We start from the raw sequence: 17,597 nt of genomic DNA on the forward strand, positions 1-17,597 counted from the left end.
AGGTTTCCCAACTTCCAGCTTTGTCCACTCTGTCGTCATGTCTCTTGCCTGTCCCTGCAGATTTACATGTTGGTTATGAGGATAAGGAGCTGCGAAGGCCATAGTGTCCCATTTTATCTTCCCCATGATGAGTTCTCTAACACCAAAGACCATTACTCACTCTGATCACAAGACGATGTGTGCAAACAAAATGTGTTTTGTTTTGGTTTGATTTTTTGAGGTGTCAGTGCTTACTGTTCTGGGCACTATTTCAACAGAATCTTGCAGAGAAAACACTAGAGATAAAACAGCTGTTCAATCAGCGAAAGCTACTGTGTTTCCTTGCCGCCCCTGGAATGAGGAAGTGCTTGGTTCTGTCAACACAGGTTCCAGTCCTTCCCAGGGTGTGAGAGAGGAGCGGCTTGTTCAGAGGTACAGATTCCCCACCAGGAGACCTGGATTCTCATCCCATCCCTGCTCAAATGAGTAGTGTGATCTTGGGCGACTCCAGTCCCCTCTCTGGGCCTCAGTTTCCTCCTCTGTAAAATGGGAAGAGTAGGGAAAAGGATAGCATCCACGATCTCCAAAGTCCCTTCAAACTCTGATATGCTACAGTTCTCTCACTGATAGGTGGGGACTGACTGTGTGCCACGTGGGGTCATTAGACCTTCCCCACCTGATGACCTCACCTCCTGTTTGAGCACACAGCATACAAATTGTAGAGCAACCGGTGACCTCCCTACCAGAGAAGGTTGACACGGGAACTTCTTTGGCCCGCGGCTCTCAATTTCTCACCCTGCTTACTCTAAAAACGTTCCTTTGGGGCAGCCAAAGGGTCTTATTTTCCCAATTAGACATTAAGCTCTCTGTATTGCCTCAAAATCCCCAAGGCAAGCTCAATAAATATAAGACAGACAAAATGATCACAGAGTCTCTTCCTCATTCAGTGCCCACCTTTCTCCTTCCTCTTCCCTGGTAATACTTCCTCTCCCTATACCTCTACCCCATATTTCCGCTAGGGCTACCACGATGCCTTCCCATCTGGTATTCCTGCCTCCCGGCTTGCTCTTCTTTACTACAGTTCAAGAAGTCCCCTATGGCTCCCAATGCCAAAATGGACTACTCTCAGCTCTCGGCACGCACTGGGGATCCCATACTCTCACGATTGAACCCTGCTGTGATGTCCCTTCCGCAGCATTCATTCGTCCGTCCCGCGGAGCGCGGTCAACGACACTTTACGTCTTTCTTCGTTTGAGCGCCAGGGGGCGCTGCAGGAACGGCCGATCCGGAGGGGAGGACAGTCGCCAAGCAACCTGGGTTGACACGCCCCTTTTCCCTTCCGAGCCAATCATTAGTGAGAGTGGGCGGAACCGCGCGCCGTGTACCTGCGCGTTAAGAGGCGGCCGCGTAGGTTTGGAGGCAGCGACCCGGCTTCCGGCATGAAGTCGAGGCGGGTGGGTCCCGGGCCGCTGCTGGTGCTGCTGGTGCTGCTGCTCCGAGCGGCGTCCGTGCGCGGAATCCAGGGTCCGCGCCGCTACACCCCGGACTGGCAGAGTCTGGACTCCCGGCCGCTGCCGGACTGGTTCGACAAGGCCAAGTTCGGGGTGTTCGTGCACTGGGGCGTGTTCTCGGTGCCGGCCTGGGGCAGCGAGTGGTTCTGGTGGCACTGGAAGGGCGAGGGGCTGCCGCAGTACGAGCAGTTCATGAGCGACAACTACCCGCCCGGCTTCAGCTACGCGGACTTCGGGCCGCAGTTTACGGCGCGCTTCTTCCATCCGGAAACCTGGACCGACCTCTTCCAGGCGTCCGGGGCCAAGTGAGTGTAGCCGCGGAGCCCGGCGGAGCCCCCTTCTCGGCTCGGGCTGACGTTAGGCAGGTGGGAACCGAGCGGGGGCGGGAGGGGGGGGACGGGGGAGGGCGCGCCGGCTCGCTCGGGGTCGCTCAGCTGCCGGTCTGACTTCCTGATCCCCCGGGTCCAGTGATTTGCCTCCTGAAGGATGCAGAACTGAATGTGGCACGCCGGGTCACGCGGAGGAGGCGTGTCTGCTTAAGGGTTAGAAGAAAATAAAGGTTTTCTGAAAGGCCGTGGGCTGGACAGCCCTCGGTGTCTACACCTGTATATCGAGACGATCGAGCTGGGTGATACCTAATGTCCCTTCCAGGTCATCAAGACAATCAGGATTCCAGAATTTTCATCCAGTGGTCTGGCATGTTGTCACCTCCCTGCAGCCTCCTTCCATGATGATAGAAAGGGATTATGTTAGTTCCTTTCAGCTTTAACATCTCCCAGAGGAAAAGGGAGGGAAAGAGAGTTCTGGTGCGCAGTGTATTTGGACAACGGGACCGATTCCCACTCACGTGCCTTCTCTGTGCCTTGCATACAGGGAGCGCTCAAGAGATGTTTGAGCTATTTTGAGAGCTGTCAGAGCTTTGAGTGTGGAGGGTTCTGAGAAGTGAAAGTGTGGTGTGCTGAAATGGGGAAGGGAGAGGCTGTTGAAGGCTGGGCCCAAAACGGAAGGACTAATCCTGGAGGGCAGTATGTTGCCAGGTGTGAAGTCAAAGAATGGTTGCCCTCAGCTTCTAGAAGAAATAGCTTGGCCGCCCGGAAGGACGGGGGTTGGAGGAGGGTAAGAATGGAGGCAAGGAGGTTTTCCAGCTCCTGGCTTAGAGCAGTCTTCCATCCTTACCTTGTCTCCTTGGTCACCTCCTGGGTTTTCGTTTCCCTTGGACCTTGTACTGAAGAAAATTTACAGCTGACGTTTAGTGTTTGCCGATAAATATATGGAAATATAAGGCTCAAATAAACACATGTGGTGGTCACTGTCTAATAGGAGCCTTAGAGATCCCTAGTTTACAAATAAAAATTGAAATCTTGGAGAACTTTGTCCAGACCCCTTATTTTGTGGCCCAGATGACAAGCCCAGATGGAGGAAGGGAACTAATGTCCTACACCCAAATCTCATGACTTCAAGCCAAAGGTTCCTTTCACCATACCAGGGGTCTGCAAACCATGGCCAGAGAGAGAGAGGTCCTCTGCCCGTTCCTGTAAATTCCATGAGATGAGAACGATTTTTACATTTTAAAAAGGTTAAAAAAGAAAAAGAATATGCCACAAGAGAGGAATGGAGCCCTCGAAGGCTGAAATACTATCTGGCCCTTGAAGTCTTGGAGCTCCCCACACCAGCCAGTGATTAAATGATCACATGCAGGTGTCATCAGTTTTTCTGCTGTACAAGCAAATGAAATGAAATGTTCAGTGTTATTTCAACACCGCACTTTTCTCCCCAGCTCTTTTGGTCTCTGGTCACCTCTGTAAATGAGAGGCAGTTCATGTGACCTTTTCTTTTACTTTTCTGTCATCTCCTATTTCTAGAACAAGAGAGCTAAGGGGCACTTCTTTTTCTTACCTACTCCTTCCTTCTGGGCCTCCTCCTTGGCTGGGGACTAAGGATTCTGGCTTCCTTAAGTTTGCTTCCATCCCTAGAGCAGATGCTGCGGGCACATCTCCCCGTGGATAACCAGCACAGTCACTCATGCAAGTACATTTCCTGTGGTCAAGTTCTCCCAGCCTTTTTTTAAAAGCCTGGGGCATGCTGGGTAAGTTCATGCTTGTGGCCCACCACCTGCTTTCTTTGCTGTCCACAGGTATGTAGTCCTGACGACAAAACACCACGAAGGCTTCACAAACTGGCCAAGCCCTGTGTCTTGGAACTGGAACTCTAAGGATGTGGGTCCCCATCGTGATTTGGTTGGTGAGTTGGGAAAAGCCCTCCGGAAGAGGTGAGTATCTATAGACGGTTAGTCTGTCATCTCTTTTCACCTGTCATTCCTCTTTGCTCTTGTGTGTTTTCTAAGTTTGCGTGTAGTGAGTAAACCTAAAAGGCTCTGGCCTTTGAATTAGCAGTGTTTGATGCTCAGCACGTTACAGGTGACCAAAGGTGACATCATCAGAGAAATTCATGGTCCTGTTTAGGTGAGGGATACCCAACGTAGCCCACAGTGCTTCGTTTGCATTCTGTGAAGGATTCTTTCTGGAAGGCCTTCCAATTCGAGGCCTTTTCCAGGGTCTGATGAAGGACTGGTTCTGTCATCTTTGTGTCCCCTTAGCTGTCAACCTGCAGCTAGAAAGTTTGGATGAATGGTAGGTCAAGAGGGAGCTGACAAGGGCAGCAGGTAAAGGAGCCAGAAAGTGAGGTAAGGAGCTGCTTAGATGATTCTAAGTAATGTTCCCTAATATATGCCACTTAATAAGAAGTAACTTCCCAAGATCAAATAGCTTGGAAGTGGCAGAGACGGGATCTGAACCCAGTTATTCTGGTTTTGGCCCCTACAGTTCTGGGTATGATTGTCTATAGAGAGGAAAGGTATTTGTACCTTACCCCATCTCAGCTCTGTTGTGATTTGGTAAACTTGATGCGCTGTTTAAGGAGTAGGCCAGGTACTTGTTTGTATAGGTAACATTTGATTGGAACACAGTTATGCCCACTCATTTATGTGTTGTGACTATGGGTGCTTTCAAGTTACAGTTTCAGAGTTGGACTAGAGACCGCAAGGCCTGCAAATCCTAAAATGCTACGTGGCCCATAAAGAAAGAGTTTGCTGTCTTTGGAGACCTGCTCAGTATTCAGTTTCCCAATACGGTGCGCAAAGTCCTGCAAAGAAAACAGTCCTGCTATAAAAGTCAGATGTCGATCAGACTGGACTTTACCATCCTTGATTTTTACCTTCTTTGTATCTATTTAGTCCCCGAGTCATATGATGAAATAGCTAACTCTGATTCTTTCTGTCTTATCTGTGCTGTTGCAATGTGATCCTTACTTCCCACTGCAGTAAGGCCTTTCCGTGACACTCACCATTCATAACTCAAAACAAGTTTCGTTGTGTACGAAAATAGGTCACTTGGACTCTTTTTCATTTTGGTTGAGAAATCTTGACTTTTTTTTTTTTTTTTAAGATTTTATTTATTTATTTGACAGAGAGAAATCACAAGTAAGCAGAGAGGCAGGCAGAGAGAGAGGAGGAAGCAGGCTCCCTGCTGAGCAGAAAGCCCGATGCGGGGCTCGAACCCAGGACCTGGGATCATAACCTGAGCCGAAGGCAGCGGCTTAACCCACTGAGCCACCCAGGCGCCCCAGAGAAATCTTGACATTTTAATGTTAAGAACTGTTAGCAAATCTTAAATAAATGAGACAATAAACCCACGTTCATTAATTTCAGCTACATAGAAAATGTGATTTTCTAAAATGTTGTGATTAAGATTTGGGATGTTTTAGTCTTTATACTTTTTTCAGTTTCCTAGTATCTCTACAATATGTATTCTTACAACTGACAGAGAAAACAGTTTTTTAAAAGGACCGTGTGTCATTACTGAGATAACTGACATAGATAAAAAATGGTTTAAATGACATTTGAGGGGCACCTGGGTGGCTCACTCTGTTAAGTGTCTGCCTTTGGCTCAGGTCATGATTTCAGGGTCCTGGGATGGAGCCCCGAATGAGGCTCTCTGCTCAGTGGGGAGTCTGCTCCCCCATTTTTCCTCCCCAACTGCTTGTGCTCTCTCCCGCTCTCTCTCTCTCAAATAAATAAAATTTTTCCAAAAAATGACATTCGGTGCTAAGGTACTTAAATATAAAAAGTAGTCCTGCGTGTGATCAAAACCCCAGTAACTTTGTTTAAGTTAATGATAAGAGGTAATTTAAGGAAATGGTTTGCGGTCCTGCTTGCCCCTGCCTGCCCTTACTGGTAAGTTTCACTGAAATGTAAAAATGCTGCCACTGAATTTTCTTAAACAACATTATTTTTTTCTTTGTTTGATGGACATTTGCTGTTCTGTTTTTCTATTTAAGGAATATACGTTATGGACTCTACCACTCACTTTTAGAATGGTTCCACCCACTCTACCTACTTGATAAGAAAAATGGCTTCAAAACACAGTATTTTGTCCGTGCAAAAACAATGCCAGAACTATATGACCTTGTTAACAGGTAAAAAAAAAAAAAAAAAAAAAAAAGTTTTTGTCCTTATGACTTTTATTAATGAACTCAGAACTTCCTATAGGATACCGTTAAGTTAGGGGAGAAGGGGAAAAGGAAGGAATGTGGAAAAAAAATCTATAAGACGTCAAAATGAAAATAGGGTTTGCATTAAGACAGAAAATATTTTTTCTTCCTACTATTCAAAACTCCCATAATGTGGTCATACTGCTTTTATAGATTGAAACAGACCGAGGATGGGGGTTTTTAAGTTTTAAAGTCAAGACTTCAGTCCCTCCTTGCATCCTGGTTTCTTTGTCAGGACCTTGGAGAGAGGCAACATGACCCCCAAGGACCTTGCACTGGATTTGGGATCTGGCAGATTTGCATGTGAACCCTGGCTTTTATTACTCACTGGCCTTAAAGGAAAGCCTTCAATACAGAGCTCAGAATGACATGTGAAAAATACTTGTCATCTTGCCTGGTACAGAATAAGGGTCTTGTTATCATTATTTTTCTTAAAATGATCACTTTCACATTGGGACTCATCACTAGTCTTCGCCATGCTTTATTTCTCGTTTGCCCTTCTTGCGTCTGGGGGCTGGCTCACCCAGGACGGTGGATCTTTAAAGCTCTAGGGGCCGCCACCTCTGCCTGGACTCTCATTTTAGACCAAAACCAAACAAAGTTCCTTACATCCAGATGACTTCCCTAAGGAAACAGTAGGTCCTAAGAGACCAGCAGAGGCTTGGAGTCAGACAGAACTGGATCCGAAATCCACTTCTTTTTCTTTCTGGCTGTGTGGCCTTGAATGCCCTCCCCAATCTTTCGAGATCACAGTTTCTTTATCTGTGAAATGGGGATAACATACACCGCAGTGGTGCTGTGAAAACTAGGGAGGTGCTGAGTATACAGGGCCTCGCACAGTTTCTCGTTCACAGTAAAACACAGACCGTCTGCATTATACTTGCCTCTTAGACAGGCAGTCTTTTCCTTAGAATCTGCGTGCCGTCCTGATTACAGAGGACAGCCTAGGACCAGGCATCGACAGATGTGCATTTGAATTCCAGCTCCTGTTACTTGGAAGTTTTGTCACCTAAAACAGATTGCCCTGTTGAGCATCCAGTTCTCGCTCTCTAAATGGGAATAATCATGCTTACCTTATAGCTGTGTCTGAATGCACGTGCGTGCACACGCACACACTCACACACGCCACTTAGAGGTCAGAGTGGAATATGTGGAAAGTGCGGCTGTGTGGCTCAGGGGGACTCTAGAGATCCTTTGTAGTGGAAGCTTTGGGCAGTTGTCCAAAACAGTGCATTTCCTGGAATAGTTCAAGCTCTTAAAACTTTTTTTTTTTTTATGAAAGACAGATTTTTTTTTTAATTTAAATTGAACTTAGTAAGTAATGTATTATTAGGTTCACGGTAGTTTAGTGATTCATCAGTTGCATAGAACACCCAGTGCTCATCACATCACGTGCCCTCCTTCGTGCCCCTCACCCAGTGACCCCGTCCCCCCACCCATCTCCCCTCTAGCCCCCCTCAGTTTGTTCCCTAGAGTTGAGTCTCTTACAGTTTGCCCCTCTCTCTGTTTTGATCTCATTTTATTTTTGCTTCCCTTCCCCTATGTTCTTAGTGTTTTGTTTCTTAAATTCCGCATATGAGTGAAATCATCTGGTATTTGTCTCTGATTTATTTCACTTAGCATAATACACTCTAGTTCCATCCGCATCTTTGCAAATGGAAATAGTTCATTCTTTTTGAGAGCTGAGTAATAGTCCTGTGTGTGTGTGCGCCTGTGCACACATGTGTGTGCCACATCTTTATTTTCCATATCTTGGCTATTGTGGACATTGCTGCTATAAACATTTGGGTACACATGCCCCTTAGGATCCCTACATTTGTATCTTTAGGCTAAAGACCCAGTAGTGCGATTGCTGGGTCATAGGGTCGCTCTATTTTTAACTCTTTGAGGAACCTCCATACTGTTTTCCAGAGTGGTTGCACCAGCTTGCATTCCCACCAACAGTGTAGGAGGGTTCCCCCTTCTCTGCATCCTCGCCAACCTCTGTCATTTCCTGACTTGTTAATGCATCTTAAATGCAGAAATCTTAAGTCTGTAGTTCTGGAGCACAGAAAAGAGTTCTGGACTCTTTTCATTGGAATTAGTTGCTGCAAGGGAACCAAATTACTTATGTGCTGATTACAACCCTGTTTTTTTTTCAGAAGACACTGTAAAAAGATTAGGAGGAAATGTTCCAAAATACTGTGTACCAAACAGCGGATCTGTGAGCGACATTAACAGAGCTATGGTTGTTGTTTTGTCTCTTTATTTTTCCACATTGTCTGGACCATGGTAATTATATGGTACTTTCAGAATGAGAGACAATCTTAAAGTATTTGTTACAAAATAGATCCATGACACTTTACTGTGAATAGATTCAGATAATAGACCTTGTCCTAATCACGTGTCTTTCAGATATCAACCTGACTTGATTTGGTCTGATGGAGAGTGGGAATGTCCTGACACTTACTGGAACTCTACAGAGTTTCTTTCTTGGCTCTACAATGATAGCCCCGTCAAGGCACGTGATTGTACGACTTCTCTCTTATGAACCTGTTATGAGAAAAGAAGGAGTAAGAAGCCAAGATCCAGAGTAATAACAGTGATAACAGCGACAATAATAAATACTAGTAGCAACATGGAGGTGGTAGGGACCAGGGGATTTCATGGACGTTAAAGGTTTCTCCTTTAATTCTTTTCCCCACCTTCCTTAGTATAAGCTTTCTTTCTCTCCTTTAATTCTTGATTTCGACAACAGAGGTTTAAAGCTTGTTAAATTTAAGTAATAGAATAGAAGCAGTACGTAAAAGTCCAAGAGAATTAGAGAAAGTAAAATAAATATTAAGCATGCAAACATTATAAATGAGAAAAACATCCCAAAAAATTAATATACAAAACCTATACAGTTAAATGATGGGAATAAGATGCAACTATTTATGCCCTTATCTATCTGTGCTGGTTATGCAGCTTAACTCTTAAGAGGGAATGTCATTTCTCTTACATCCACGGTAGATTCGGTGAGGTCACACCGGGATCAGTGTTCCCCATTTAAGTTAGATAAATAACTCTGATGTGATGTCGTATTGTCCACATACCTGTCTACACAGCCAGTCTCTGCTGGATCTCTAAGGGCAAGAGCGGTTTTATTCCCCTTGGATACCCCAGTACAAGAATCATAGTAGTGTTAATCATTAACCTTAAGATATTATGGGGGACACCTTGGTGGCTCAGTTGGCTACGTGTCTGCCTTAGGCTTGAGTCACAATCCCAGGATCCTGGGATCAAGCGGGGAGTCTGCTGCTCCCTCTGCCTACTGTTCCCCCTGCTTGTGTTCTGTCTCAAGTTTTTAAAAATCTTCAAAAAAAAAAAAAAAAAGATATTCTGCATTATGATTTCTCATAGTTCAGCCAAGATTTGAAGGAAAGAAAATATTTGCTGACTTTTCTTTACCTGGGAGAAAGTCAGGGCCATGCAGTGGAAAGCAGTCAGGTTCACATACCTGATTCACAGTCCCAGCTTCCTGAAACACTGCCTGGGGGTGTGACCTTGGGCATGTCTTCTCCTCCCCATTTCTCCTTTAATAGAAGAAATAGTTTACCAGATGATCTTTCAAAGAGGCTCTTCCAGCTCTGACATTACATGTGGCTTGACCAGGGTTTCTCAGCCTCAGCACAATGGACATTTGGGGCTGGATATTTTGCTGTGAGGGGGCGGTCTTGTTTGTCCTAAGACATTTAACAGCATGCCTGGCCTCTACCACTAGATGGCAGTAGCACCCCCACCTTGGCAACCAAAGTGTCTCTAGACTTTGCCAAAAATCTCTTGAGCACAATAGCCCTCAATTGAGAACGATTCTAGACCAAGTCCATTCCTTATGTTCCCAAACACAACTTACCAACCTGCATTACATAAGGAAATGAAGTGGTTTTACCCCAGATGACCCAGTACTCTCTTCTTTTAGGAACAGGTAGTGGTAAATGACCGGTGGGGTCAGAACTCTTCCTGTCACCATGGAGGATACTACAACTGTCAAGATAAATTCAAGCCAGAGAGCTTGCCAGATCACAAGTGGGAAATGTGTACCTCCATAGACAAGCTCTCCTGGGGCTTTCGTCGGAACATGGTGATGGGGGACATTGCAAGTGAATGTGAAATCATTTCGGTAAGAGCACCTGAGTTACTTGTTAACCACTGTCTCAAATTACCCTTCTAACTAAGAGTGGTTGGAGCACTCTGGATGGAAGTGCAGGTCGATAGAACCCCCTGGGGTCATTGAACATAACCATAGACACCTGTCCTGGGGCATTTGGGCGGCTTAGTTGGTTAAACATCCAACTCTTGGTTTCGGCTCAGATCGTGATCTTGGAGTTGTGAGATTGAACCCCACATCAGGATCCGTGCTCAGTGTGGAATCTACTTGGGATTCTCTTTCTCTCTCTCTCCCTCTCCCCCACTACCCATCCCCCTCAAATAAATAAATCTTAAATTAAAAAAAAAAAAAAAAAAAAAAACCTGTCCTAAGGAAATAATTATAATTACAGAAGAAAGTCTTACATATAAAGATGTTCTTCCCAGAATGTTTTGCAGTTGGATATGTGGGTTGTTTTAATTTCTTGCAGCCATAAAGGGATATTTAAGTAGATCTGGGGATTTTCCTTAACCATTAAAATTTTTATGAATGCAATATAGGTCAATGCATAGGGTTTGAGTGAAAAAGTAAGTTACAAATTATCACAACTGTATAAAATATATTTCCATCACACAGGGAAAAGACCAGAGGAAATATCAAAAGTCGATGGTGTGGTGTCTTTGGGGTACTCCAATACATTCTTTTTTAAATTTTCTGAATGTAATTTTTCTGGGTCCATTTGAAGCATACCTATTTGAGGTCACAGTAAACACACGCACGCACACACACACACATGCACGTACACATCAGGCACACCACACCACTCCAGAAGCCTTGAAGAATATATCCCTTTACAGCATGTTTTCCCAAAGGGACAGCATATACATTTATGTCGCCCATTTTATACAGAGTGTTCCAAATTCTGCATTCTCTTCCGTGTTCCCCAAGTCTCCCTGGCACCCACTCACAGTCTCTCTCCTCTGATCCCCATACTCTTCTCCTACTTCTCAGCTTCCCTGATCACACTCTGTGCAGCCGCCGCCTGGCCCATCCCACTGCGTGCCACACTGGGGGAAGTGTAGGCCGGTGATCAGTCTGTGGAATTCGAATTAATATATTTCTCCACTTTGTAGCAGGATTTTCAGTTTTCTCATATAAGCCCGTCCTGCTTTCATGATGACAAAAAATAGACTTTTCAGAAGGGTAAAGGCTATTCACCAAAGGAGAGAATGTGCCCTAGATTCTTTTTCTTCTCTTTATACCTGTGGGCTCTAAGTGTCCTGCTGGACTTGCCACCGGATGCTAGGATTCCATTGTTCTGCTCTCTCCAGGAACTGGTGCAGACCGTGAGCCTGGGAGGCAACTACCTTCTTAACATTGGAGCAACTAAAGATGGACTGATTGTTCCCATCTTCCAAGAAAGGCTTTTTGCTGTGGGGAAGTGGCTTAGCGTCAATGGGGAGGCGATCTATTCCTCTAAACCATGGAGGATACAACTGGAAAAGAACACGACGTCTGTGTGGTAAGCTCGCCCCCTGTCGCGTACGGGACCAGGACGACAGCCCCTCCCTGGCTGGTGCCTCCACAGGTCCACAGTGTTACAAACCAGGGTAGAAGCTGTCAGGAGGAAACCCCAAAGCTGTGCTTTTGCTAGTAAATTTGTACCCCAATTTATGTCTTAAGCCACCAGGGTATCCTTGACTAGTGAGAGGTCTGGTGACTTGCTGAAAGGAGGAGCTACCAAGTATCTATGAATATACTTGACCTTGTTACCCTGCCTCCCCAAAATAGTACTAGCTGATGCTTGCACAGCACCTCCAATGTTTAAGGCTCCAATCCAGATTCTTTCCACTCACTGAATCCCCTCAACAGTCCCACAGATGGATACTGTTAATTATCCCCATGTTCCAAGTGAGAAGGAGGACCCAGTGCAGCGCTCTACCTCGCCTGGGATCCAGACCCAACTCACGGAAAAGTCGTGATTCAAACTTGGCTTTGTGGATCTAGTTATTTGACCTTGGGCCTGTGTGGTACAGTCTGAAATGGCGTGATGATACTTAGCTTCCTGTGGTGGTTATGAAGTGTGGTAATTTACGTGAAGCACCGAGCAGAGCACCAGGCATGTGCAAAGTGCTCGGTGAAAGGCCTCTGCATCTGTGATACCAGCGGACGAAGCTCTTTGCATCCGGGGAAACACGTTCATCTTTCCGTTTGGGCTGAATTCCTGTTTGGGGATTTTCACCCTCTTGTCTGTGCACGGCGAACTCCCTGAACAAATCCCTCTTCACTACACATTTTATTGGAGCCTCTGCTGTTTTCCCATGGATTTGGAGTTGAAAAAAAGATTTGAATAAAAAGACAAATGGCTTCAGTGTGCGATAACTAGTGTAAGCGTTAAAGATATTTAAAGAAAACTTAAGCAGTCCCCAGAAAGAGTCTTACTGGGCTGCCTTCTTCCCCCAGAGCTCCATAGGTAGTGAGTTAGCGCACTTCCTAGGGCACTGACAGACTCAAGGCGTTGGGGTCAGTAGCTAATTGAAAGGGGGCTACATGAGGCTTTGTGTCAGGGTCTCAAGCCAGGTATTTCTGACATTGATGTTTCTTTTTTCCCAGGTATACCTCAAGAGAAACAGCGGTTTATGCCATTTTCCTGCACTGGCCAGAAAACGGAGTCTTACACCTTGCATCCCCTATAACTACCTCGACTACACAGGTGAGGAGCCTCAGCCAGTCTGTTCCGAGAGGCACCTTTCCTAAAGGAACTGGAGGTCTTCTCTACTTCTTCCTTCCTGCCCCAGGTCTCCCCTGTATTGCACCCCCCCTTCTAGATTATCCGCCCTGCCCCAGTGTGACTGCCTCCCATCACGTTCAAACCATATTCCGTACTCAGTGCACTGATGTCTTCTCCGTTCCCTTTTGCTTTCTGCAGATAACGATGCTGGGGATCCAGAAAGATCTGAAGTGGTCCACAGATCCAGAAGAAGGTCTGCTCATTTACCTGCCGCAGCTGCCACTCTTCACTCTGCCAATTGAGTTTGGCTGGACTATAAAGCTGACAGGAGTGCATTGATCGTTGGAGTTCAGGCAGAACTGCCTCCTCTTTGCTGCTTTGGTTTTCCTCTTATAGCACCAGCGTTGTAATAAACTACTTCTCTACTCAGAGATGGCTTTTCCAACACATTTTAATCAAAGGAACTGAGTGCATTATACTGATGTCTCAGTGGATCAGAGAATCTGAGATCCATTGCTAGCATACCTCTCCCTGATCAGCAGGAGGCACTAACCCGTTAAGCTCTGAATTCATCCTTCTGTTCCTAACCTGGGAAATTATCTACCCCAGAAACTTCATTCCATTCTCTGTGTTTGAAACCTGTCTCCTTAATCAATGACTTCAGATTAAGGAATGAGCCAAGTCACCCTACTGCCTATGGAAGGAGGTAGAAAGGATTTGGCAAGCTCAGCCATGTGCTGTGTACTTAGCATCAGTTGTCCCCAGCACCCCTCAGAGGAGGAAAGCCTGGAAGGGAAGGAAAAGGCTTGCTAGAGCTGCTAGTGATCAGCCCTTTGGAAGTTTCCAAAGCAAAGTAGGGGCTCAGAAAATCAGTCTGTTTACAGTAGTATTTTGAAGAAAATGAATGTGATTCTTCCCTGCTTTTTAAAATATGATCCAATAAATAAATTTTTATGTCAAATCATTTCTACCAAAAAGCATGTTGTAGTTTTCTTCTCCCAGTTTCTTAAGGACTGCTTATGAAAAGCTTTGTTTCTGTTGAAGACAAAAAACAAAACCCAAAGGACTTGTCGAGTCTCCTTAATGCCGAACAAAGAACATAATTCCTTTGGTTTTTCTGCTTCTCACTTCTAGTACCATCCTTTTGAGTTGGCTACCAGTTCAGCCCCTTTGATTATTATAGATATAATCAGATTTTCTCTTTCTTTTTTATTTAATAGATATATTTATAAATCTTTACCCAACATTTAAGGAATATTTGTTTTTCTCAAGCATATGGAATATTTACAAATGTAAATACCGAAGGAGCACTATCATACAGACCGGTGTGTCTGCAACATAATTAAAGGACCATAAAAAAATAAAAACTTGAAGGAAAAAAAATCTATATATTTGGAAATTTTAAAACACACTTCAGGGGACGCCTGGGTGGCTCAGTGGGTTGGGCCGCTGCCTTCGGCTCAGGGCATGATCCCAGCATCCTGGGATCGAGTCCCACATCGGGCTCCTTGTTCTGTGGGGAGCCTGCTTCTCCCTCTGCCTGCCACTCTGTCTGCCTGTGCTCGCTCTCTCTCTCTCTGACAAATAAATAAATAAAATCTTTAAAAAAAAAAAAAACACACTTCAGAATAAGTCACTGATCAATGAAGGCACCATACAAGGAATTAGGAAATACTGAGACCACAATGTACTGAGCTTTGTGAGATGAAGTCTTTAGGGAGGATTCTGGGAAGATGGCAGTGAGTAGGCACCAGGAATCTGTCTCCTGACCTCGACAACAATTACACTGGCAGAATCTGGTGGAACTCTTGTACAAGTCCGGAGTCTACCAAGGCTCCAGTTCCAGAGGAAGATTCAGATGGTAAATTGTGGTTTGGGTCAATCCACCTACCTATCCCCCAGCCACAGCCATGTAGCTGGCAGTGATGAACATGTTCCTGGAGCAACTTGCACACAGCCTGTGGGAGTCAACATGGGCAAAAAGGACGCTGTTCTCCAAATATCTGGGATTTGAGTTTTGAGCTCTGATCTCTGATTGCTGCTTCTGATCACAGAGGTACAGGCAAAGGGGTGGGCAACCGTTGTTGGACCTCTCCCACAGCTGTAAGCCCTGCCTCTGGCTGAAGTGATTTCCAGTGGATTTAAGGGGCTGATGCCCCCCTCCCATTCAAATATTCCCCCTTTTGGGAGCCAGACATTAAAAATTAGGACATTCAAAAACAACTGCATGTATGAGGAAAATTAGAAAATGACCACACATGCCCACGGAAAGGCTCAGAAAAGAGCCTAAGTTTACACATCTGGCTCATCTGTAGCCAAGAGACCGCTGACAACAATCAAAATGCAAAAAAAAAAAAAAAAAAACCAGCAAGTCCTGGGAAGTGGGTAGAGGGAGGGGGTATCTGACTTCCAGAGATACCACATTATTAGAGTCCAATGTCCAGATGTCTGCAAAGAAATCACAAGGCACAGAGAAACAGGAAAACATGGCCCATTCGAAAGAAAAGAGTGAATCAACAGAAACTGAAATAAGCCCCTGAAAAAGACCTGGTGGCAGATAAACTAGACAGACCTTAAAACAGCTGCCTTAAAGATACTCAGAAAACTAAAGGAAGCTGTGGGGAAGTCAAGAAAATGATGTATGAATGAAATAGATATATGAAGAAATGGCTAGATAGATAATCTAAGAAGAAACCACACACAAAACACAATTTTGGAGCTGAAAAGTACAATTGAAATGAGAAATTCACCAGAGGGATTCAAAGGCAGATTTGAATAGGCAGAAGAAAGAATATTGTACCAGAAGATAGGACAATGTAAATTACTGAATCTGAGGAATTGAAAGAAGATTGAAGAAAAACCACGTTAGAGCAAAGATAAAATAGAGAAAAACAACAGAGAAGATAAGTTGGTTTTTTGAAAAGATCAGCAAAATGACAAACCCATAGCTAAGATAGACTGAGGAAAAAGAAAAGATCCAAATTACTAAAATAAAAATGAAAATGGGACACTACTACGAGTTCTACAGAAATAAAAAGGATTATGGGAGCACTATAGAGCAGTTGTACTCCAACAAATTGGGTAACTAGATGAAGTGAGAAATTTCCTAAAAACACGAAACCTACCAAGACTAAATCACAAAGAAATAGAAAACCTAAATATACCTATAACAAGTAAGGAGATCAAATCAATAATTTTAAGATCTCCTGACAAAGAAAAGCCCAGGAACTAATAGCTTCTTTGGTGAATTCTACCAAACATTTAAAGAACTAACATTTCCAGAAAAGTAAAGAGGAGAGAAAACTTCCTAACTTACTCTATGAGGCCAGCATTAGCCTGATGCCAAATCCAGACAAAGACACTACCAGAAGACTATAGACCAACATCCCTTATGATCATTGATGCAGAGCTCTTCCACAAAATACTAGCAAACCAAAATCAGCAACATATTCAAAGTATTACACGCCATCACCAAGTGGGATTTATTCATGGGATGCAAGGATGGTTCAAGATACAGAAACCAATCATTGTAATAAACCACATTAACTAAAAGGGGAAAAAAACCCATGATCGTCTCAACTGAAGCAGAAACACATTTGACAAAATTCAACACCTTTTTGTGATACATATGCTCAAGAAACTAGGAATAGAGTGGCACTTGGCTGGCTCAGTCAGAAGAGCATGCGACTCTTGATTTCAGGGTCATAAGTTCCAGTCCCACACTGGGTGCAGAGATACTTAAAAATCTCCTTTAGGGAGGACTGGGTGGCTCAGTCAGTTAAGCATCTGCCTTGGGCTTGGGTTATGATCCCAAGGTCCTGTCAGAGAGAGAGGGTGTGCTCCAGCAGCAAGGGGGAGGAACACAGGGAGAGGGAGAAGCAGACTCCCTGCTAGGCAGGGAGCCCAATGCAGGGCTCCATCCCAGGACCCCAAGATCATGACTTGAGCCAAAGGCAGACACTTAACTGACTGAGCCCCCCAGCTGCCCCTAATTCCTGTCTTCTTTAATTTCAGGAAGTGTTTGTAGTTTTCACTGTGCAATTCTTGAAAGTCAAAAATAATAGTCATGAACATCACACATAAATATTTTGAAATAAATGTCATGCTAGTAGTTTGGGGTCATGTTCAGTCCTCTAGCTGCAGGTTTGAGAATTCTGTGAGTACAGGTCTGTTACGACAGAGGGAATTTTGGGTGCTGCAGAAGCAAAACAGAACACTTATCAGGTCTTGTGCTCTCCGTAGCTAAAATCTGAGCCACCTGGAGGCAGGGACAGTATCCTTTTTGCTCCCCTAAGAATGCCAGTCAGTGTACTTAACATTTGGATATCCACCCACCCAGTAGCCACAGTGACTAATCACGAAATGCAAATTTGATCATCTCTTTGCTTAAAATCCATTAAATGAATTGCTATGTGTTCTCCAAAGTTGGTGGTATGGTCCCTGTCAATCTCTCCCATCTTAGTGGGAAGTCTGTCTCTACTCCCTCGCAGCTCTGCAGTCATTCCGGCCTTCTTTCCATCTTCCTAAAACAATTTTTCCCCCCAAACATTTCTAATTGCAGCCTACAGTAAGCCTACATTGCAATCTGGTTGACATATATAACAACATACAAGATTTGCAAAGCAATACTTAACTTTATTACTTACGCAGTACACTCCAATGCTTTTTTTTTTTTAAAGTTGGCATCCATTAATGTCATAACCAGTTAATGGGGTACAAC

The 17,597-nt window shown here is 44.6% G+C and overlaps 1 protein-coding gene across 1 annotated transcript; it reads left to right on the forward strand.

The window, feature by feature from the left end:
- Window positions 1–1,362: 1,362 nt before the first annotated feature.
- Window positions 1,363–13,854, forward strand: FUCA1 (alpha-L-fucosidase 1). The gene is made up of 8 exons (XM_047727247.1): window positions 1,363–1,795; window positions 3,625–3,759; window positions 5,826–5,963; window positions 8,433–8,538; window positions 9,979–10,179; window positions 11,478–11,668; window positions 12,760–12,859; window positions 13,076–13,854. Exons 1-8 carry the CDS (start codon window positions 1,419–1,421, stop codon window positions 13,214–13,216), a joined length of 1,389 nt encoding a protein of 462 aa, XP_047583203.1. The 5' UTR covers window positions 1,363–1,418; the 3' UTR covers window positions 13,217–13,854.
- The last annotated feature ends 3,743 nt before the right edge of the window (window positions 13,855–17,597 follow it).

This window comes from Lutra lutra, chromosome 4 (genome assembly GCF_902655055.1).
Source record: "Lutra lutra chromosome 4, mLutLut1.2, whole genome shotgun sequence".
Classification (NCBI taxonomy): Eukaryota; Metazoa; Chordata; class Mammalia; order Carnivora; family Mustelidae; genus Lutra; species Lutra lutra.

Bases quoted from the DNA above. Each gene is read 5' to 3' on its own strand.
- FUCA1 (XM_047727247.1), top strand. From the start codon at position 1,419: ATGAAGTCGAGGCGGGTGGGTCCCGGGCCGCTGCTGGTGCTGCTGGTG. The intron at 1,796-3,624 runs GTGAGTGTAGCC...TGCTGTCCACAG, and splicing joins TTCCAGGCGTCCGGGGCCAA to GTATGTAGTCCTGACGACAA. The intron at 5,964-8,432 runs GTAAAAAAAAAA...CGTGTCTTTCAG, and splicing joins CTATATGACCTTGTTAACAG to ATATCAACCTGACTTGATTT.